The sequence below is a fragment of the Corticium candelabrum genome, chromosome 20, assembly GCF_963422355.1.
Source record: "Corticium candelabrum chromosome 20, ooCorCand1.1, whole genome shotgun sequence".
In the NCBI taxonomy this organism is placed as follows: Eukaryota; Metazoa; Porifera; class Homoscleromorpha; order Homosclerophorida; family Plakinidae; genus Corticium; species Corticium candelabrum.
Genome location: NC_085104.1, coordinates 4,573,195 through 4,596,142, shown reverse-complemented (window position 1 = coordinate 4,596,142; position 22,948 = coordinate 4,573,195). Strand labels below are relative to the sequence as shown.

The following is a 22,948-nucleotide window of genomic DNA, read 5'->3' as shown; positions in this document are numbered from 1 at the left end:
TTTAGCTGTTCAGACACTCAATTACACACTGCTGGTGAATTGGGTACAGCGAGTCAGGAAGTCTACGATGCTCCACCTCCTGTACTACCACCCAAGAGGTTGTCAACAATGAGTAAACCGGTGGGTGTACCTTCAAGCAGAGATCAAAATACAGCCGGCAATTCTCAGACATCATTCTTACGCTCTGCCACTGTAAGCGAGGTGTGTTGGCACTAATATTGGTTCATTACGGGTTTTGTTATAATTCAGAGTGGAATATAACGGTCGGTCTGGTGTTCATGACTGACCACAATTTTACTTTGATCGGACATACGGTACCTACATGACTGGTCAAGCGGTAATAGTTATTGCATGTATGGTAGGGAATCAATGAGTGACCCAAAAGTCTAGACAACTGAGAGAAGCAGCTAGTTGTAGAGTAGATGATCCCCAGGTGCGTGAGTACCTGTAACAGATTATATTTTGATGGCAAATAAATACAGCAGTAAAAACGATGCCACCAATAAAAATAGAGAAATTGAACTAAATGTTGATGTTGATATTGTGAAAGCAAATAAGAATGAATGTCAAAAATTTTTAATGCCAGTCAACCTCTTGCTGATGTCCGACCAAAAATTTTGCCTTATATTCCACTCTGTTATTTGTGCTGTTTGTGAAGGCTGACGGCCCTACGTTACCCATCAGGGCGCCACGTCGTCGTTCACAACCGGATACCGGTTATTCTGGCAGTTCGTTGCCGTCCTTGTCCCTGTCTGCTGGTTCTTCAGCTGGAGGTCACGCCAGCAGTGCCCTACCCTATCGTCTTCCTCCTCCTGCCAGTCAAGCTTCACCCCGAAGTGGATTGGGCACGTCGCCTTCGACAGTCAGGCAGAGACCGCGTGCTGCCCAACCTCAACATACTCAACAGGCCACGATACCCGCACAGTCGACACAGCAGGTAACACAATCGAGCAACTTGAATCCGTTTGCGCCGCCTCCAGGAGTGACACCAATGTTCAGCACTCCCGCTCAAGAGACGACGACGTTCACTCAGTCCAATGGACAAGTAATGGCGGAGAACAATGTTTGCATACCTCCCCCGCGAACTGTTCCGCGACCATTAGGAGCGTTAAGTCCGGTAAGTGACATCATGTATTCTGTGGAGGAAATTCCGGTGTTAATGGGCGGGATTGGTGTTGTGTTTCCTCGTTGGAACCGCACCAGACCAGCATCCAGCATGGTGTTTCATTGTCTGTTGTTGTGGTTACACAGGTACCAGACCGAGACGATGGCGTTCGCAGTCCAGCTTTTGATGAAAATGTGTCTGAAGCTGACAATGCTTCTACGGATTCTGTCTTTGACGGTGGAAGCGAGGTGAAAGTGTCAAACAATCCTTTCGTTCAAGAAGATCGCAGGAAAAAACCGCCAACACCTAACAGACTTTCTCCCCCGTAGGTCAAAATTGATGACGCACGTCGGGTTTACAGGTTACTTCTATAGACTGACTGTATCTATCTAATACTGTAAACTCGAGAGACTCTAAAAGTGCAGAGTATGTTGACGTTTGTAATAATCTAACGCAGTTTGTAGTAAGGGTAAATTTGAGCTTCTGTTTGTAAATTCGTTGTTCGTTTGTTTGCCGGGCGTTAGCGGTTTCTTCACGTGAGGAGGCGGAGGCGGTGGCGGAAGTGTGGGAGTGAGTGAACACGGTGAACCCGTGTGTTCATTGTGCGGAATAGAACCGGTATGCACACACACACTCTCGAGTCATTTCAACGGTTGCGTTGCGGCTTGCAGGTCATTGTTCGTTGTCCTGTTCCCTGTGCTGCGTGTAGAGGCGTCGCTGCAAGAGTGGGCATTGAGTTTGAGAGATGGCGAGTGCTAGAGTATTGTGCTGCTTTGCGGTCACAGCAGTCTTTTTGCTGTTTCTACATGAATCAGGTAACTGGAATTGCACTTGTATGGTTAATTAAGAAGGACTGCAATAGACAATTTTGAGTGTGTCGGCTAGTTTGCTATAGCTAAGAGTAGAGTGGCGAGCAGACTTAATTTATTAATTAACCTACTAGAGTAGGCTACTGAGCCACTGAGCCGCAGCCGTTACTTTGCATGGGTACTATGTCCTACTACGGTGTAAACGCGATTCACCTTTCTCGCCTACTACTGAAAGACTTGGTGTATTTGATAAATGCAACACTACTAGGGTAAACCGGGGTAACTCCGTGAGTAATTTGATACACGCCCGTATATTGCTACGTAGGAGTGTTGTAGTCGCTTGATCTTACTACCGCATGGAGCAGTAGCCTTCTGCCAATCAGCACGTGGGTGACCATCTCTGAAATCTTAATCGTTCTTGAGATAATTCGGGACTTTCGTCGACGCTACTAATCTTGTGGGTGGGGCAACTTCGTGACAGAGTTTGGTTCTGGCAACTTACGACTTACGAATGGTTGTAACTATTGCTTGCTTGAGTACGTTTCTTTACTGCATCTATTGTGGTAGTGACAAATAAGGCATACCTATTAGATCTTTCGCTGTACCCTAGGAAGTTGCTGTGCGGTGTAGGAGGCGTTTTTGTTGCTTGTAGCTTCGCCGTCCCGGATGTCCATTCAAGTAGCAATTGACTTGCTATGGAACTCATAATCCTACGTCAAGTAGTTTACTAATAGTAGAAGAGATTCAAACCCTAAACTGGAGGTACGACGCTTCACGCTCGAACAGGGTTAGATATTCACGGAGTCGCCCCGGATTACCCTACTACAAATGCAGCACTAAAAGTGCGTTCACGCAATAGAGAGACTGGCCATTTGCGCGACAAAGATGTTGTCCTCCGGGCGGATATTGGTATCAATCGAAAGCTCTTCACTTGCCGGATCTAATTACACTCACTGTTGGGCTACAGAGACGTAGCTGAAGTTAGTAGAGCAATTTCCTGTATTTTAATGTATTAGGGGGTGGAGAAAGGCGGGACTAAGGCGGGATTAGGGTTAATTGCGTAAAGCTAAGTACATAATTGTTATAGCTAGCAGGCTGTTAACAGTAACCCAACACAGTAAACTTCCCAGTTGGGGTGTCAGCTAGCTAGGAAAGAGTGCGTCTAGGTCCGTTTCTACTCTTCATCCTTGGAACTTTCAGTTTCAGACGACGACGAATCTTCTGATTCAGGATCAACTTCGAATTCAATGACCATCTGCTCTACAACGTCGTCTAACACACCGTGTATTGTCCTGTAATGCTTCTCCACCTTCTCACGTACGTGCCTCACGCAGTTTGCCCACTTTTCCACAGTAACGTTTGCTAGACCTTCTCTACACAGACGCTTGATGTTTTCCATCGTAAACCCACCAATCCCTGTGTTGTGCTGTGCAGCATAACTGTAGGTCAAAGTCCTCAAATGGATGTCATCAACGCTCAAGAATGCACTAAATGGCTGGTCAGTTTGGTTCTGGTATGGTCAAATTAGTCAAGTTCTCGTGGTTTCCAGACGCTTCTCTGAGCCAGAAGTGAATGAGTGTATGTATCTGGTACTTAAAGCTGTTCCTAGAAGAGGCAACTGACACATACAACCAGTGAGCGCATAGAAACATCCAGGTCTGTTGTCATGGGTTATAGCAAAAGTGCAATTTTTAGTATATCATTGCATCATGAAGCAAACCGCGTTTCAAGCCAGCGAGGCAGCCAGAGGCAACACGTTCATACGTACACTTTCACGTAACAATATAGTTACCTAGTTTGTCATTGACACCAAACGCTCTGAAACATAGATGCTAATTGCCTTCTGTGACAACGTAACATCCGTTTATACAGCACTACGCCACGCCTTAGGGTGTACCCTACATTCCACCAGTCGCTCTAATTCGTGAACGCACTTTAGTCTATGTAGAGCGACGCCCCTGTTATCGGACACCATCAATCATCGGACAGCCATGCAAGAAGTAAACGAAGTAAGACTGAGCTTTGCTAGAGGCCACAGTAAGAAGGATTAGTAAAGACTGTGATTCCAGACGTGGGACTTCCAAAGGCTTGAAACGGTTATGCTAGGACGGTAAACGTGATCCTTCTCTGCGACCCTGGTCATCGGACACCACCATCATTCACCGGAAACTACCTCCCCCATGAAAACGCAAAGGCCATTCTGCAACTTCGCACCTGAGATAGGTTTATAGGTGACTAGCTAACACAACAACACTATCACAGTCTCCGTTTGCTACTCTCCAGGAGAGATAGCGCACGCTCATTGAATCGAGGTAACGCCCCTTTCGTCGGACAGTCTTTTTTTCTTTGCAGCACCAGTTTGCAGGTAATAATGTCATGAGAGAGAGTTGGAAGGAAATATCGTACGGCCCCCAATTCGTTTGACCTTTATTTGACTCAGCAACGGTTATTAGCGGAAACTGCTGAATTTTCTCTGCTGAAAAGCTCACTCTCTTGGCATCTACTAGCCCTCAGGTACTGTCTAGTCTTCCCAGCGTAAGAATTTGAGCTCCTGAGTGTCTTGCAGCGCAACTGCACAGGCTTGATGCACCGGATGTAGCAGGCGATTCACGTCATCCATGTTCGAGCTTTGTGGTGGGCACATTCTCCCAACTCGCACAGGAACAGCCCGTGCTTTCCTTTCAAGGCCCCTAAATTGTTACTTGGCTCTGACTAAGAACTGTTCAGGTGTTTCTATCTCAGTTTGATATCTACCTTTGCCTGACCTTGCACCGTCAAGAAGTGCAGCACGTCATCGTTGGTACAACCAGCTGTACTGAATGCAGGAACTTTGTTTACTATCAGCTAGAATCTTCACCCCTGCTTCTCCTAGGTAAAGTTGAATTAGATTACGTCAAGTCCTTGTCAACGCGCGCTACGCAGCGATCGACTTTCTTTGCAAAGGGTAAAAGAGCGTTTTAGCACTTCAATCCTGCCCTCTCATCGGTTTCGGTTGTCGTCTTCTTTGTTGAATGGCTAGTTCGTTCAAGCGACATCTTTTACACGTCCTAGTGGGGGCGTGGTTGTAGGAGAAATGGCTCAGAATTGCCATCAAGCACTCTAGGCAAGTGCTCTGCGTTCTGCGGCGTTTCAAATAGCTGAATTTAATCAACTGCAGTTATTTGAAACCTAGAGCTGTTGCTGAGAAGGTAGGAAGGCAAGAAAATGGGTGTCCGACGATTGGGGCCGTTACCACGGGCGTTTGACCGACAGTAACTCATACAGATCTTGGCTGACATGCAGGGTAACAACACGATTTGTAGGTAAAGAGTTGTTGATTAGCGATATATAAGTAACTAGGCTGAAGGATGCGTATGTGCAATGTAAACGCTACTGTCCAGTGAACGCTGCGTTTGTCCCATGAACGGGTATATAAGGCTTCGCACAGTTTTCAATCTCACTCTAGGCAGAGAAGAGGTACAATGCTCTCTTTTGGTGTGCTCAATTACAACTCGGATACCTACATTTATGATGTGTTAGGGACTGCGTTCAAAAACGGATAACTGAGAACTCATGATGGTGTTGCTGAATTGTCTTGCACGACATCCTCTAGGATAGGTAATTGCTGCTCTGATAAGAACTTGACTGCTGCTTTAATTGTTAGCTGCTCTGATATTATCGTCTACTACTAGTACTGTAGTACTGCAACTATACAACCAGGGGCGGCGGAATGGGAGGCAGGAGGGGCGACTGTCCAAACATCGGGGTTGGGGAATCTTGCCTCTCCAATACTGGACGCTATGGAAACGGTACGTTTCAGTGAACGATGATTACAGAAAATACGTTGGAAGTTTTGTTGCATTTGCTTGCAAGTAGAACTAAGAATGGAAGGTGTTGCCGTTGACTAGATCCATATCGCTCAATAAATACACTGTCGTGATGATTTGTGTGCATGCTGCTCTGGCTACTTTTGTCACAGACTAAACAAAGACAAACCAACCCTAGTCAGTTAAAATCAAATGGCGGCAGTCTAGCTGTTACAAAATTTCTCCCCCTCCAATCCAAAGGAGCTTCTCCCCTGCAAACTGTCTAGTAAATTAAGTTGAAATCCTGGCTTTTAAGTTTACTGTTATGTGTACGTAATTGGTTTATTGTCAAATATACCCTGTTCTAGTAGACGAGAACGGTGAATATACCGTCAGTAAGCTAGACTAATAGAATTGTTGTATTTATTAATTCACTAAGGGAATTGAGTGATGATGGAACGCTGGCTTGAAGTTGCGCGTGCTGTAATTAGTCTATGTTATCTAGCTAAGAGAGCCAGTGAGTGAGTTACTACGACAACAACGCCAAAGCTAAAGATTTTCTTGGTTTTTAGCAGTACAAAACACTATTAAGCCTAGTTCACAATACGACGTTGACGCTGGACGTTGACACTGACGCTGACGCTAGCGATGACGTTGTACCATTCACAATATTTTTCCGTGAGCGTCATGAGACGTTGGTCAGCACCTGTCTGGATACTCGGCGTTGAGCGCACGTATGTTATCGTGACACGTACCACGTGTGTATCATAGATGGACGAAGAACTTGTAATTCTTCTAGTTCTCATTTGTCGAGTAGAGCTAGAGAATCTCAACAATGGCAAATGTGGGTCAGACCAATCTTTCAACGAAGGCGGCAGGCAGGTCTTTGTATTCTTTTAAATGCATGTGCCAAAGACACGGATAACTCCGCACGCTGTCGATTAGTAGACCCTCCATGCTAAATCCGGGATTTAATAGGACTGTTCTTTGATTTGTAGAAAGTAATCACGTGTTTTCCGGTTACGTTGTTACACTTCCGGAATCGACGCTAGAGTTGAACTTGAGTCAACTCCAGCGTCAAGAACGCTGGACGAACGCTGGACGAACGCTGGACGATCGTCGTCGACGTTGACATGTTCACAATATGACGCTCATGCTAGCGTCATCCTCATCCTCATGGTCATGGTCAGCGTGCTATTGTGAACTGGGCTCTAGATACCGGTAACCATAGCTAGTTCTACTTTACTGCGAGAGTGGCACGCTGAGCTGTTCAGCGAGGCAGAAACAGCTAGCTACTTTGGGCTCTAGCCTAAAATTTGTATCTCGACGATGTGCTTTCCAGAGTCATGTAGACTAGAGGCCTTTTCACACATGAAGCGCATCAAACCGCTTTCAATCTACTTTGCAGCAGATGTGAATTGGATGCGCATTCAATGCGCATTGACCCATTTCACGCTAGGAAAATGCAATCCACGTAAACGTCATAATCACGCCTGTACACGTGCACAGGCATAGGGTGGTCTTTGAGTTTGGGGGCCTGATCACGCCTGAGGGAAACATGCCTACAAAGATTGGGGAGACCTAGGACCCCATGTAGGTGGGCCATGGTGGGCCACCCACCCACCCACCCAGACACTACCAGAGTGCTACACCTGTAACGTGCGTTAGAACCTGCGGTCATCTGGCTGCCAGTCTCTTTGAAGAAAGTTCTCTATATTTGATTACAGTACGTCTGTCTACGCCATATATAAGACAAGGAACGTAGATCTACCCTACTGCTAGCTGCCTAGTGACATGAAGAACTGCGTGGTTAGTCTTTTGATATCCACCTTTTAGATCACGCTATAGGCTTAGTCTAGATACTATCTGTGCGCCTTCTAGAGTGAGAACAGCAATGTGTATACGGAAAACACACAGGCCTGAGTCACGTGACCATAGTCTAACGCTCTCAAAAGCAGAGGAGCTAGGTTTAGTAGAGTAAAAATGTCTCTCATCTGGAAAGTCTAACTGACTACCATACATTGTTCAATGAGCTTACTTAGTCGACAGTTTAGACTTTTCCAACAACATGTTGCTACCTTTGTCTACTCAGCACGCGCGCGTGCACACACTCACACACTCACACACACACACACACACACACACACACACACACACACACACACACTCACCTAAAAGATACTAAATGTCGGGAGGTGCCTCTCAGAGGTCACGGCTCCAGCGACCCTTCAAGGTCCAGGATGTAAACACTCTGTAAGATGACTCTCTAACCAACTGAGCTGTCGCACCACACACAAAATAAATTGTCAATGAAATCATAATTAACTAATACTAAAACTTGTAATACGTAGTCTAGCAAAAGCAAATGTTTTGCAGATGCGGGGCAATGTTACCAGTATGCGGGATGTCTCGGAAACATTATTGATAAGAACAGCAAGAACCTAAAAAAATGCTGCGCTAACAGTGGAGGAGGCTTCAGAAGAGGAAGCGCCTGCAAAAATTGTGAAGGTACAGGTCTATTGCTAGAATCATGTCATTTTCCTATCCTTAGAATGATGTGTTCACTATAGGTGCCACCCCACCAGCGTACATCTGGTCAGACTGGACAGAATGGGCGACATGCTGTTACGAAGATGGATACGATTCAAGATACACTGAAACAAAGCAAGGACAGAAGGTCAGACACCGTGATTGTAGATATGGCAATTGTCCGGGCAAGGGATCGGAGCGTGAAGTTGTAAAAGACTGTACATCTTCAAACGGGAATGGAGACAGCGGTGGATACAAGTTTTGTGCCGGTATGTTAATTTGGTCAACAGTGTAAACTCTTCGCTATGCAACTTGATTTACGTCCACTATATTAGACGTACTGGACATTTATTTGGTCACATGTTACGTGGTTGTGGCAGGTCGTTGAGCCGAGCCGGGTTGGTCGTACGGGCATGCACTACTATACCTAAAGTCCATACCAAATTAGAGACAATGTGGGAATTGTGGTGAAGTATTTAGATGCCTAGAGAGTGGTTAGAGGAGGGGTCACTAATTGCCTCTGATTACTTGTTGCTCTAGCAGGCCAGGATCCAGGAATTTTTGAAAGAGGGGGTTGACCTGGTAGCAGTTATTTAAACCATTAAATAATTTTCTCTTTTCTAATGAAATTATATGAAATTATTGAACCACGCCTATTGGAAAAGAGGGGGTTGTAACCCCCTGAATCCCCATCTGGACCCGGGCCTGTCTAGCCATAAAGGGAATCATTAGACAGGTAGGCCGAGATGACGATTCAACTTCAGACAGCGAAGAGATCTACGGCTGTGAAGGAAATGATGAGAATGTTGACTCTGACTGAAGCTAATTACTTCATCACGTGCGTGGTATGCTTTGAAGCCCGTGAATGCTCTTAAGCTTGAATTGAAGGCGGTCTCCACTCACCTGTCTAGACAGGAAGCGGCTATTATTAGTGTAAGAAAGGACCAATGACAATTCATATTTAGCTAATCGTCATCGCCTTGCCATGAGCTTTCGATTAGTGTTGAAATCAACTCTCTAGGACACAGGATAGCTGATATCCGGGAATTTTCCCACGTCTCTAATTCTGGTGTGGACTTCAGTGTTTCACACGTCAGTAATAAGTCAGTTATTCATAAATTTGGTAATTTGCTTTTAATTGTAGTTCACGGTGGATGGGGCGAATGGTCGGAATGGGGGCGATGCGACGCCCTGGACAATGAAGAAAAATGCTCTTCGGACGGAAGTGTGGCCAAAACTCAGAAAGGAGTACATGGATTAGAGACACGATCAAGGGAGTGCAACAGTCCCGCCCCTAAACATGGAGGAGCAAAGTGCGAGGGTCCAATGGAAATCACTCAGCAGTGTACAGTAGCGCACTGCCCAGGTATCTGTAGAATCTGTTTCGAATAACTGGATATGTTCAGGACGCGTTTGTATGTTGGTACAGTGAATGGAGGTTTCTGTGAGTGGGCTAGTTGGTCTGCGTGCTCAAAGAACTGTACAGTGTATGGAAACAATCCCGACGGAACGCGACGGCGTAGACGTGTGTGCGAGTGTCCGATTCCCGAATATGAAGGAAATTACTGCGACGGACCGCCAAAAGAAGATGATGTGTGCGGCGACAGAAAATACTGTCCACGTATGTCGTATATCTAAAATAATGAAGACACACTACAGTGCAAACCCTCCCGCGTGCCATAGCTATGCAGCTTGTTCATGTCGACCATATTAAGCATGCGGGACATTTACCTAGTCACATGTTGCCTCACTGCTAGCAGCAGGTCGTCTAGTTGGTTGTACATCACGTGACTGGCCTGCACTATACCTAGCATTTCACGCGTCGCCATAATTGTGTTGATAAACAATTGATGTTTCGATGGTTTCCTACAGTTGACGGTGTGTGGACTGAATGGTCAGAGTGGTCAGAGTGCGACAAAGGCTGCGGCATTGGGGAGCAATCGCGTAGACGAGACTGTGACCCGCCGCTTTTTGGAGGCCAACTCTGTCATGGACTATCCCGAGAGTACCGCCTCTGCCAGGACAAAGAATGCCGTAAGCCAAAACATTATCAAGTACTGGACAGATAAACATTTAATTCAACGGTATTTTTTAGCGTCTATATGCGAATTGGAAAGTAGTGCTTACAGTGGAAGCTCGAGTGGCGACGAGTCCGGTTCTGCTGAACCCGACTACAACATCTGCTGTCCCCCACTGAAAGTTTACATCAAAAAAAGCCAGGAGTGTTGCAGAGAATATATCGACGACACGTCAGCGTCTGGCGATGACGGTAACGAGACAATCAGCAGTGCTAGTTCTGCTGTTGGTTCTACGTCTGGCTCCACAAGTGGATGTGGATCGGGAAGTGGATCGGGAAGTGGATCGGGTGGATGTGAACGGGATGACGATTTGTACTATGACTGTGAATCGATGTCCTATTTGGGGTATATTGACACTAGTATTCCGAGTGGTAGTGGAACCTCGCCCACTGACACAATTGACACAATCGCATCCGGGACATCTTTGGAGCATTCCGGATCCGGGTCATCCGTGAAAGCTACCAAGCCGCCTACCACAGATTCAGAGTTACCTGTTGCATCGGGTGACAACCGGCGAAAGCGGCGGTCGACAAAAAAAGCACATCACACTCGTCGACGTCATTCCTCTAAGAACAGAGATGATACATATTTTGATATGGAATGATGTTGCAATGTTGTGCGCAAGAAGGTTTATGTTGCACAGACTTGAAATTTATCTTGTATGTGGTAATTCGTCTTACAAATGCAATGAAATGCCTAACTGCATGATCTGTACATGTGTATGCTAGTGCAGTATCTGTGTAGTAGTGAAGATTGTCGAATTTAAGTAAAGTATTGCGTTATTGAAGCTTGTTTCTCATGATATCGTTTACAGCATGCAAACTATTAGAACAGAAGATATATATATATGTTTCACATTTTTACGTCGGCCAGTGCTCTAGATCAAGGCGAACACAGCGTTTACAAAATACACATGTTGAAGCTATACAATACATTGTGCGCAAAGCGTGATTGTACAATCCATGGATTGCTCGTAAAAACATGGATCCCAATATAAACCACGAGCTTCAATGCCCGGCTTCGCCCGGGTAATAGTTTAATCACACAAATTATTGATTTGCAGACACTGTTTGATATTAATGACAGACAGGCAGGACAGACAGATAGACAGACAGACAGACAGACAGGTCGCCTTTATAGGTAGAGATTATAGCAGAAAGTATCTAAAAATGCGTTTGATGATTGGAGAGCCAGAGGGGGTGTAGCCAGGTCACGTACAGTTTGTATAGAGAGATCTTTGTAGATTTTCACACCCTCTGCTGTATAGTGTTGGTTATCATCTAGACTCGTGCCCAGTTCTCCTCCGCGCTAGGTTGCTTACACCACGTGCCCTAGCTGTCACGTGTGTATAGGTCGTGGTTTCACACGTGTGGTTGGCCTAAGCGCGGAGGATATATGTGCAAGGATACTGATATACGGGGTTTGGGAGTGAGAAGTCCCGGCAGCGTGTTGGCGGTCTTTGACCCACAACGGAGGGACCAACGTCAAGCTCTGGTAGTCTTCCTGCGTTGCCAACTGATGAAGAGAAGGTGTGCGCCATATCAGCCGTTGAAGGTGACGAGCTGAAGATGAAGAAGAGACCGGATTTCTGAGAGAGCGATCTACCCGTAGAAGCACAGGAGCAGGTGAGAGACTGGGTGTCCAAACACCATGCTATTTTTGCACTGAACCGAATTGGTTCAACACAAGTTTGACACTGGGAACCACGGGACGGCAACTACCGTTTTTTGTGTAGATTACAAAAGACTTAACGCCGTGGCTCGCAGAGATGTATTCCCTTTGACGACTTACTAGACCGTTTGGGTGGTGCCACGGTGTTCAGCTGTTTAGACGAAGCCTCTAGATATTGGCAAGTTCCAATGTAAACGGAATCGCGAGAAAAGACTGCTTTAGTGACCCACAAGGGACTATACGAGTTTACGATGATGCCGTTTGGCTTATGCAACGCCCCGGCTATCTTCCAACGAGTGATGCAGGTTGTGCTAGAAGGAATGGAAGACTGCTACGGGGTATACTTAAACAACATTATCGTCTTTTCAATAAGTCTGGGGCAGCATTTTTAATGTCTAAAGACGAGTCTTCTCTATATAGCCCAAGAAGTACTTATTCGCGCGTCGGAAAGTGCGGTTTTTGAGGCACGTGATTTCAGCTGACGGTCTGATGCCTGACCCGGCAAAGACCAAAACTATTTGTCAATATCCTGTACCAACGGATCTCAAGAAATTGCAATCATTTTTAGGACTGGCCTCCTACTACCGCAAATTTATTCAGGGGTTTTTGACGCTGGCTCAACCTCTTCGCGCGCTGTTGCGGAAAGAGGCAAGGTTTGAGTGGTCGACACCATGTCAAGAGGCATTCCGATGCTTGAAGGAGAAGTTAGTGACGGCACCCATGTTAGCCTACCCTAACTTCGACAGGAAGTTTTACTGAAGACTGACGCTAGTGGGAGTGGTCTAGGGCGGTTCTAGAGCGGACAGGAAATTACATCCTGTTGCGTATACGCCAGCCGGAATTTGTCACCGAACGACTACGGAGTAACGGAAATGGAAGCTCTGAGTCTTCTGGGCTACCAAGTACTTTCGACCCTATCTCTTGGGACACGAGGTAGTGATACTGATCATTCTGCATTGAAGTCTTTACTTACTAAAATTAAGTGCAAATAACCCTTCAGGAAAACTAGCCCGATGGGGTGGTTTTACAGGAGATCTCACCGGAGATTTCGGTACAGACCAGACTGCAAGAATGGAGACGCTGACGCCTTGTCGAGAGCGACCCTGGAGCCTGTTGGCCCAATATCCGTGGTCAATGTAGACGACAGAGGGGATGCGGAGATGAAAGAAGACGTCTTGAATGATGTAAGCAAAGCCCTGTCCTAGATCGCTCAAGTACAGCGACAGGATCCGTACTGTTCCGATGTAATAAATACTTCCCGAGGGTCTGACGAGAAGGATCGTATTGTCTCGTCCAAACCTCGACTTGATCGATGATGCAATCTCTTGCGTAGAACGTCGACCTCCGTACCGAGTGAGTGGTTGTTCCCGAGAAACAACATGGCCGATATTGCTTGCTGAAGCACAGAGCGGACGGTTCTCAGGACACTTCGCCGAGAAGGGACTTTTAAAATGTTATCACGAAGATATTGGTGGAATGGTATCCGAAGTGACATTCGTCGACAATGCCGGTCATTTATTTAGATCGTCCGTTTCTAGATCAGGTTCTGGGAAGAAAGGCCGACCTCCGCTCAAGCCCACACCAGTTGGAGGAACCTTCCATTGCGTCGGTGTTGATGTGCTGACACTTCCACAGACATCTCAAGGAAACCGGTATGTTGTTGCAATTGTAGACTATAGCTATATACGAAGTGGCCGGAGGTCTTCGCTACCGCCGAACATACTGCAGAAACCATCGCCAACCTGTTAGTGGAGCACGTCTTATGCCGACATGGGGTACTCAATGATTTTTTATCGGATAGAGGAGCGGACTACGATCACGAAGCATGATTCGTTTTACAGACCCAAGTGGGACCGATACCTACCGTACCTTTTGTTCGCCTACCGAGTCAAGCCTCATCAGTCTAGAGGAGAGTTGTTTTTGCTCTATGGTCATGATGCACAACCTCGGCCTGGTCAAGTGGAAATAAATGACTGACTACAAAGTGGACATGTTGTTAGAGTTTTCTGCTAAGAAACTCGCAGATGAGAATCAAGGATGCGCAAGAGCAATATAAGAAACAATATGACCGATCACGGAAACACATTTTTCAGGTAGGAGACAGCTAGAGTGTTTGTACGGGAGGAAGTTAATGGTAAGGAAAAAACCGTCTTCGACGACCATACCGTGTGATTCAAACAATGGAGAAGTAAGACCAGTAGGAAGACCAGACGAGCCTTCCGGATGGCTGAATGTGGAGAGAGTATGCGCGTGCCCGTGGAGAGAGTATGCGCGTGCCCGTGGAGAGAGTATGCGCGTGCCCGTGGAGATTCCTGAGATTCCTGGGCCAGCAAGAAGGGGAAGAAAACGACAGAACTGAACTTAGTATTTTACTGGTAATTTGGACGCTGATGACACGAGGACGTGCCTCTTTCGTGAACCGGGAGTAGTGTAAGGATACTGATATATGGGGTTTGGAAGCGAGAGTTCCCGGCGGTGAGGTGGCGGTCTAGTAGTAGTTGCGTTGTGTACGCCTTGGCGTTGTTGCGTTGGAATAAAGTAACTACGTGTGCAAGACGGCATTTACACATGCATACCTAACCCTAACCCTAACCCGTAACTCTAATCCTAATCCTATAACCCTAACTCTCAAATTACCCGGAAAACTAGAAATCCACGGATTGTCCTTATCCACGCTTTGCCCATGACATCTAGATAGCTAGGAAAGAATCCTAGCAGCCTGAACACACCTCTCATTTGGCTGTTCGTACAGCCTGATAGATAACTATTTGTCTACACATGTATGCGGATCTAAAGTATAATAAACTATATTAAAGGAACGTTAAGGCCTTGGGCTGCGGACTAAGCGCTTGCTTTCTGTGTTGAGCGGTGCATTGTTTGGTCTTGCTTTCCGAGGCTAACTACTAATTATTAGTGCACACAAGAGATGGGTATAGACGCTTCGGGCGACTCTGACAGTGAAATAAATCAAGGTACAGTCATAAGCGACTCATGCAGTCGTTCGTACATTGTAGACTCTACATGGTTAGCCTTGAAGGACTTGCAATCGCTCGGTCTCTGCGCTTTCCTCCGTGTTTCTTTCTACGCATAGAGGCCATGGATACTACAGTACAAAAGGGCTAGCGTGATGCGAAAAACACACGGAAATGTGTGTCTCCGCGCACAATCAGACACCAAGTGCTTCGTTCTACAGCGGAGCTATCGCCGTATGTGCTTTTCGCCGTCGATTGAAGGTGAATCCGTGATGCGAAAGCACGTTTTACTATTGCCTAATTACCATAAGCAAATATCAAAGTCTGCACGAAGCGGTGAAACGAAATCTACACTTATTGGATGAAAACCGTCTCGTACGTTTTGTTTTCTAACCTGTAATGCTGCGCTATCAAGTTTGCTCTGAACTAGAACCAAATTAACTTCCCAACTTCATGTCATTGTGTGACCAGAAACGTTTAGCGGCCGAGGGTGGAGTCAGAGTTGCGCGGACCGGTGAAGTGCTCCTTTAATTAACCTAATTATGTACAGATTTTGATGGTAACAGCTAACATGTACACGGCAACTCCTAGACGTCTAGAAAGGAAACTCTCACCAAATACTAAAACTTGCTGAAAGAAAGATATAAGGCCTAGTATCTTCCTGCAGAAGCCAGCCACAGAAGCAGAGATTGGGCCACGAGTTGTTCAGACGATTCCCGGTCTAATACACAGGTACATATCTAAAGTCGGTAATAACCCTAACGCACCCAAAATGCAGCGAGACATACTAATCTAAGAAGGGTATCCCTTTGACTCCATGGTTGTATTGACACAGTCCAGAGGACAGTCGATAATGGCTTGATAAGTTCGGGGTCCCAGTTTGCTTTAGTCAATAAATGCCAACTTGCCACCATATGTCTCACAATCCTTACTTTGAAAAGTATCGGTCTTCCTTCCTAGCCAGCAATCAGAGTATACTGTACGCTGATGTTACATACGGGTACTAACACGCCCACACAGGTAATTTCTATGCTTTAGTATTGTACTGTACAGTAAAAACGCTGCAGTAAACGGTTGCAAAGGGTAGACGTCTAAAGTCGCAGTTATTTCGATATTACCGTTGGACGTCGTCACTTCAAAGATGTTGCTGTCGCAGAGAACAGGTCTAGCGAACGTGGCAGCTAGTCGACGCGCATACCTAAACAGGCAAACGAAGGTAGCCGTATTTTGACTGTCTCGTTGGACGTCGTCACTTCGAAGACGTTGCTGTTGTTGCAGGAAACAGGTCAGAGGCGGCGGCTGTTGCGGATTGAGATGGCAAAAAGGCAGGTGGGCGTTGCTCATTTCTTATTCGTGGGTGTGGCTAAATATTTAATTAAGTCGTGTAAAGAGCTGCATATTGTAGGGGTGACGTTTGGTTCTAGTAAATAGTAGTAGGTTACACATGGCAGGAGGCGTTTATTAGTAGGCACTGATGCTAATTGATCAAACTAGCAAACCGGAAGTGATGTTATTATTTATACATGACGTCATAAATATCCTGGCGAGAACACTAACCAGGTACGCGATGTGGTACGAGAAACAAGATACATCAAGAGGAACTGGCAAGCACATATCAACTAAGGAGTCCACGTTAGTGTCGGACCATTCTGTAGCCTATCAATTCATTCTACAAAACGTGCAAGGTAAATTAGGAGTGCATTCGTTTATTCTATTCCCACTATTCTGGAATACGCGGTTGAAGTCATGCCAACCCATTCTAATTCGAACACAACAAAGTCGTATTCATCCATTCCAGATTGTGGCGGGTTATTTCCCGAAGCATCCGGGATAAGGTGTATTTGCGCAAGATGGACGCTGAACAAATTATTTCTTCCTCCGCTACTGCTACCATTGTCGCTGTGATTCTAGGATGTGGAAATACTAGCCAGGTGAATAATTAGTCGTAGAATACAAGTTAGGCTGACTTTCTTGCCATTCAAAGAGTCATGCCATTTGACAGTGTAGCGTTGCGCATGTATGGTTTGCGGTTTGGTTAAAACAAACAGGGTATTCCTTTCATTCTCACACCTGTAGTAAACCAAACAACAAACTAAACCGGTCGACAGAGTGGTTTCATTGGAATAGTCAACCGGCCATTCGGGAATAGTTTTCGAACAATTATTCTCTTGTATTCTCATTCCGGAATGGCTCGAATAGAATAAACGAACGTGCCCCAGGTGGAATCACATTCCTTGAGGCACCTCGTGGCACTGGTACACGTCTTGTCCTCTCTGTCTCTCCTTAGCCAAAGTGAGGAAAATTGGAAAAATTGCTGTTGCTGTAGCAGATCCTCGGCATATAGCTACTAGTATTCTGTGGGGCAGGACTGATCATTCTGCTTTCAAGCTTTCATTAAGCCTGGCTCACATGGAAACATCAATCTCTAAAATTAGTAGAAGCAGTGATGTAGCAAATGTCTTGAAACAGAGCTAATTGATTGTTTGGGATGAATGTACCATGCGCACACATTGGCATTTGAGGCTCTGGATTGTACTCTCAAGGACATCACAAAGCAACAAGTACATTTTTGGTGTCTGTGTCTTCCTTGTAGGCGATTTTCGTCAAACTTTGCCTGTTGGTCCATGCTGTACTCCAGCTGATGAGCATTCTGCCTGCCTCATATCTTTTTCCTTTGGCATTATATCCAAACGAAGGCTCTGTCAAGCAACATGCGAGTACATTTGCAAGGAGACACCACTGCAGAGGGCATTGCATCACTGCTTATATCAGTTGGAAATGGATAACTGTCAGTTGATGACGAAGGTCTGATATACATACCACATGGCTTTGGTCAAGTAGTTAGTGCCAAGTCTTGAGGATTTTCGCAGAAACTTTTCCTGAACCTTGATTAAAACACAAGTGACTGTCTGAACATGCTATTCTTGCACCGCAAAACGAATTGCCAAGAGATGGCTTTAATTTAAGTGTATTGACACAGCCAATAACACATCAGGGGCTGCGCAGTATCCAAATTGAGTTTCTGAATGCTTTAGAACCTCTAGGCATGCCATGTACTACATAATCTCAGACTAAACGTTGGCTGCCCAATCATACTTTTCTGAAACTTGGATACGCTGTAACTATGTAATGGAACACCACTAATTGGGGCAAACCTTGTTATAAAAATCATAGATCATGTCTTGGAGGTGGTAATACTGACTGGGCAAGCTACGAACAAAGACATGTTTGTACCAAAAATTTCTCTCATTTTATATGGCTTGCCCTTCCAGTTTCTGAGGCTGCAGTTTCCTGTTCATACCTACTTTGCAATGTCGATTAATAAAGCACAGGGGCAATCACTGGAAGTAGTCGGCATGAATTTGGATTCACATTGCTTCCATCTGTACGTGGGATGCTCGTGAATTGGAAAGCCCAATGGTTCTCTTTACTCATGCATCTGAAGGCAAAACCGAAAATGTCCTCTATCCAAATCACTAAATTGCAATTTGTGTGTTTGTGTTTCTCTGTCTGTCTGTCGATGGATCACCTACGCAAACCCTTTCAAAACCGGCTATTTTAAATGCCACAGAACATGTTCAGAGAGGGTCAGATACCGAATACTGTGTACTACAGTCATTGTGTTGCTTTCTGTACAGCGACAATTAATGTCAAGTCTCGATGGAAAGCAGAACATGCAGCAGGTAGAAGGAAGTAATATTATGCACACCTAGTCTGTTGTAGCTGTCAGCTTGATATAGCCTGGGTGAAGAATGGGTACCTTTACTAGGTATATATGTATATATATATATATATATATATATATATAAATTAATAATTTATGTTCCACCTTAATAAAACACATCTCTTTCTTCCACAATGGTGTGATTTCTGACTAACATGTTACACTATAGAGCCATTCTGTCTGTTGGCTGCTGAATGGCTTAGTTTGTTGACGTTTGTAACAAATATAATGCATTGTAACAATGCATCTTGTATAACGGTCTACTTGGCCTAGAACGTTCTGTTTGTGAGCTGGGTTTTAACAATGGATCACGTGTTTGTGGCCACTCCTACGTGCTTCGCGCTAGTTTCAACACCATATCATCAGCTGAGCAGTAGAGATGGCAAGTACTGTATTTGTGTGCTGCTTTGCAACCACAGTAATCTTCCTGCTGGTCGCACATGAATCAGGTAAGTACTGCAGGTTGGAAAGAGCTGCCGTCTGCAGACTAACAGCCTAAACAACAAGGCTAGAAATGGAGCAGAAAGTGCCAGATTGTTTGCGTTAGAGTGGTGAACAGATACTGCAAACACCGTTTTATTGTTTGCTGCAGTGGATCACTAGCTCCTTTTGCTGCGGGCTCTAGTGAAGGGAGCCATGCAATGTGCATGATTACTATTGTAGCGCTAGTGTACAGTAATAAGTCAGTGTTGATTGCTAGTGTTTACACACCATCTTGGCATGCTGTATAACCATAGCTGGTTATTCGATAATTTAAGAATAAGTTTCTAGCAAGTCAAATAATTTATTAATATTACTGATTGTGTTTCAGATGCTGTGTGCTATACGTATGCTGGCTGTCACGGAAAGATTCTGAGCACAAATTGGAACTTCAAAAAATGCTGTAATAAAGGTGGTGGTGGAGGCTTCATGAAAAAAAGGGAATGCAAAGATTGTGAAGGTAGAAAAGGGATTTGGTGGCGTGTAGTATGTCTGGTGTGTAGAGTGATGTGTCTGTCGGCTGCAGGTGCCACTCCACCACCTTACCTCTGGTCGGAATGGACGGACTGGGCGACTTGTTGTTACGAGGAAGGATACGATTCGAGATACAAGGAAAAGAAAAGAGGAGAGAAAACCAGATTTCGTGATTGTGTACTAGAAAAGTGCAAAGGCAAAAAATCGTTGCGTGAAAGTGTATCAGAATGCATACCCGAATCTGGCAACGGAGACAAGAGTGGAGGCTTTCCATTTTGTCCAGGTAAGACTCTAGAGTTGTCTCAATGTTGGTCGACAAAACGCTTAGTTAATTAATTATTTAATCTTTAGTACACGGTAGTTGGGGTGTTTGGTCGGAGTGGGGCCGATGTGATGCTTATTACACCAAATGTTCTTCTGACGGAAACACGGCAGTGCATCAGAAAGGACTGAACGGTCGATCGAATCGAACGAGAGCGTGTGATGATCCCGCCCCTAAACACGGAGGAGCAAAATGCGAAGACACTCACATAGAATTTACCAAGTGCACGGTAGCGCACTGTCCTGGTATCTTACAGATGCATTTAAGTTATATATGTAAACGCTTATATGTTATATGTTTGTGCAGTAAACGGCGGATTCTGTGAGTGGGGTGAATGGTCTACGTGTTCAAAGAACTGTACAGTGTATGGAAGCGAACCAGACGGAAGGCATCGACGTAGACGTTCGTGTAAATGTCCCGTACCTGAGCACGGCGGAGATTACTGCCAAGAACCACACCAAGAAAAAGGCGTGTGTGGCGATGAAAAATACTGTTCAAGTACGTCGTAATGTTTTTGATAAATTAAGTAAGTGTTTAATCACCCAGAGCTTCTCTAGGTGATGGTACGTGGAATGACTGGTCGGAATGGACAAACTGCGACAAAAGATGTGGTATTGGAGAGCGTTGGCGTCGTCGAACGTGTAACCCTCCGCTGTTTGGAGGCCGAATCTGTCCTGGATTATCTCGCGAATACCGACTCTGTCAGGAAACCGAATGCCGTAAGTCCAATTGTTAATTGATATGACTATTAATTAAGTGAGTCTAATGCAACGCCGCGCGGTGTCTTCCTGTAGCGTCTATTTGCGATATGGAAGGTAGTGGTAGTGGCAGCGCGGGTAGCTCTGTCTATTCCAGTTCTGGCGAGTCTGAAGCTGACTACAACATCTGTTGTCCCCCATTGAAAGTTTATGTGAAATCCGATCAAGAATGTTGCAGAGACGATAGCTCGTCGTCTGGCAGTGGTGTTGGCAGCAATGTTTCAATGCCCGGTGAGATTGTCTCGTCTAGTGCTGGTTCAGCAGTCGGTTCCGCATCCGGTTCCGCATCCGGTTCCGCATCTAGTTTCGGTAGCGTATCTGGTTTTGGAGTGGTTCCGTACTCTGACTGTGAACCGATGAGAGGTAGTGACCATACTAGTGACCCTACGGATTCCAGTGGAACTGTCAGTGGAAGTGGAAAAAATCGGCTCACTCTAGGTTCAGGCGAATTAGGGACTGAGAATCCGACTAAGTCCGAGTCTGGCAGTGGGTCTGGATTGCGTCCTGTGATTGTTCGAAAACGGAGATCTGCAAGAAGGATTCGTCACAACCGTCGACGTCGTCTCTCCAAGCGTAAGGATGATACATACCGTGATATGGAATGACATTAACTGCGTGAGACCAAGAAGAAGTACACGATCACGGTACAGTTAGTTAAGTTAACAAAGAAAACTGGAGGAGGGGGTGTTGACTTATCTTATGCATGACAATTGCAATAAACTACGTCAATGCGGCAGCATATTTTGCATGACTCTTGGGAACTTGTCATAGACTGACGATTTCAGCGTGAGAATAAAACGAGAAGGAATCATTTAGTAATAACTTTGCATACATCCATGGTACCCGTTTGGCCTGCTTACTGTGCAAAGAGACTAGACGGTTTGATAGTTACTCAACAGGTTAGATACAGCGAATTGAAACAGAGATACAGAGTTAATTACAGACCGAGTTTTTAGAATTCCAAGTTGTGACAGACTCTTTCTTGTATACACTGTACTAGCGTGATCGAGATGCGGCGGTGTTCCGCGTACACTACTATACAATATAATCCGCACGCCTCTACGACGCGGTGCGGCAAACTGCTGATTGGCACGTTCTACCGAGCGAGCGTGCACTACACTACCGCGCCGCGATCTCATTGGCTGCGGTGTGTCCTTTTGTCTGGCTCTCGAAGCATAAGTACCCGTATAAAGATACCAATTGCGCTGATGGTATGTTCTAGTATTTGACTTTGTTGTCAGTTCTTCGCCTAAAAATGCTCAACAAACGTTACTAGGTACACCCTATATTTTGGAAAGGTAGTTACGGAGCAGAGCAATTTTGTTCACATTGCAGATTGAGCCACTCTAGAACTGTACAGTACCCTACAGGACCCTGTACCTGTTGGCTGTTGCGATACAATACTTCAAGCAAAGGATAGCCTCGATACGCGTAACCACCTGATTTCATGCTAGAGGCTACGATTGGTCAGACTTCAGGGCAGCGAGCGGTTTGCCGCAGAGATGCTATCCCTGCGGCGTGCCGCTGGCACTCGGAGCGTGCGGTGTTTTGCCGCGCGGCTATTTGTTCAGAATTCGCCGTCGCCGTTCATTTCTGATGAGCGGCGTACCGCTTGTTGCCGCTCAGCTGAACGGCACCTATTGTGAACCAGGCTATCGACAGAGTTCCATTCATCTATGACAGTGCTGTAATTGCATGTCTAGTGCTGACGCGTATATTCCGGCATCGTCTTCCCTTTAGTTTAACCTATGCATGCAGTGGCAGAGAAGTTAAAATGTTTAAAAATTTACTGCTGCAAGTAGGTACCCGAGGCGCGTGGAAGCGCTAGGGATAGTAACACGGTGTCACCGCGGCTGTAGGACCGGCTCACAACGACTCGCCAAGTCTCCGCGCATGCGTTCGTTGTTACAGAGCGGATGCCGTCAATTATATAACTTTCAATGACGCACAGATGATTAGTGTTGCTATGTCAACAACACAACACAAGCTATCTAGAGCTAACATTTCGGCCACATGCGTTAGTACATTGCGCCCCGCATATTCCATTGTCATTGATTGTTGGCTAGCAGCAATCAAATTGAGACATTTGACCCATTTCCAGAACGAGATATACTTACGTATGATTAATTAAATGGTAAATTGTATCGGACGCGTTTGTAACTTTTTCGATCGGGACTCCAACTTCTAGAATATCTACCCTAGATCCAGCTTGCAAAGCGTGCTGTTTGGTTCAGTAGCTGA

General features: G+C 45.6%; 3 protein-coding genes and 1 long non-coding RNA gene across 5 annotated transcripts in view; 3 read left to right on the top strand and 1 right to left on the bottom strand.

Annotated features, from left to right (window-relative positions):
- Positions 1-1,604, top strand: part of LOC134195431 (dedicator of cytokinesis protein 2-like) — a 43,122-nt gene extending 41,518 nt beyond the window's left edge. The window contains exons 55-57 of the mRNA XM_062664453.1: positions 6-201; positions 659-1,117; positions 1,252-1,604. Coding sequence (XP_062520437.1) covers positions 6-201; positions 659-1,117; positions 1,252-1,434 — 838 coding nt within the window. The 3' untranslated portion in view covers positions 1,435-1,604. The remainder of the gene's footprint in view (positions 1-5; positions 202-658; positions 1,118-1,251) is intronic.
- A 140-nt stretch (positions 1,605-1,744) lies between these two features.
- Positions 1,745-11,093, top strand: LOC134195807 (coadhesin-like). The gene is made up of 7 exons (XM_062664891.1): positions 1,745-1,920; positions 8,076-8,207; positions 8,270-8,497; positions 9,373-9,594; positions 9,658-9,849; positions 10,101-10,262; positions 10,324-11,093. Exons 1-7 carry the CDS (start codon positions 1,851-1,853, stop codon positions 10,908-10,910), a joined length of 1,593 nt encoding a protein of 530 aa, XP_062520875.1. The 5' UTR covers positions 1,745-1,850; the 3' UTR covers positions 10,911-11,093.
- A 4,283-nt stretch (positions 11,094-15,376) lies between these two features.
- On the bottom strand, positions 15,377-15,889 carry LOC134195310 (uncharacterized). Its single transcript, XR_009972359.1, has 3 exons — positions 15,738-15,889; positions 15,564-15,689; positions 15,377-15,485 (listed from the first exon to the last, which is right to left on the bottom strand). It is a non-coding gene; the product is annotated as an uncharacterized LOC134195310 (long non-coding RNA).
- A 216-nt stretch (positions 15,890-16,105) lies between these two features.
- On the top strand, positions 16,106-21,529 carry LOC134195902 (coadhesin-like). 2 transcript variants are annotated; one of them, XM_062664997.1, is made up of 8 exons: positions 16,106-16,165; positions 16,228-16,278; positions 19,485-19,613; positions 19,680-19,910; positions 19,979-20,194; positions 20,256-20,447; positions 20,507-20,668; positions 20,744-21,529. In XM_062664997.1, exons 3-8 carry the CDS (start codon positions 19,583-19,585, stop codon positions 21,310-21,312), a joined length of 1,401 nt encoding a protein of 466 aa, XP_062520981.1. In that variant the 5' UTR covers positions 16,106-16,165; positions 16,228-16,278; positions 19,485-19,582; the 3' UTR covers positions 21,313-21,529. The 2 variants fall into 2 exon arrangements, with proteins under 2 accessions (XP_062520981.1, XP_062520980.1); XM_062664996.1 differs by lacking the exons at positions 16,106-16,165; positions 16,228-16,278 and adding an exon at positions 19,023-19,122.
- Positions 21,530-22,948: the final 1,419 nt, after the last annotated feature.

Excerpts from the sequence above, each read along its gene's own strand:
- LOC134195902 (XM_062664996.1), top strand. The coding sequence starts at position 19,053 with ATGGCAAGTACTGTATTTGTGTGCTGCTTTGCAACCACAGTAATCTTC. Across the intron at positions 19,614-19,679 it reads GGAATGCAAAGATTGTGAAG|GTGCCACTCCACCACCTTAC; the intron begins GTAGAAAAGGGA and ends TGTCGGCTGCAG. Across the intron at positions 19,911-19,978 it reads AGGCTTTCCATTTTGTCCAG|TACACGGTAGTTGGGGTGTT; the intron begins GTAAGACTCTAG and ends TTTAATCTTTAG.
- LOC134195807 (XM_062664891.1), top strand. The coding sequence starts at position 1,851 with ATGGCGAGTGCTAGAGTATTGTGCTGCTTTGCGGTCACAGCAGTCTTT. Across the intron at positions 1,921-8,075 it reads GCTGTTTCTACATGAATCAG|ATGCGGGGCAATGTTACCAG; the intron begins GTAACTGGAATT and ends AATGTTTTGCAG. Across the intron at positions 8,498-9,372 it reads TGGATACAAGTTTTGTGCCG|TTCACGGTGGATGGGGCGAA; the intron begins GTATGTTAATTT and ends TTTTAATTGTAG.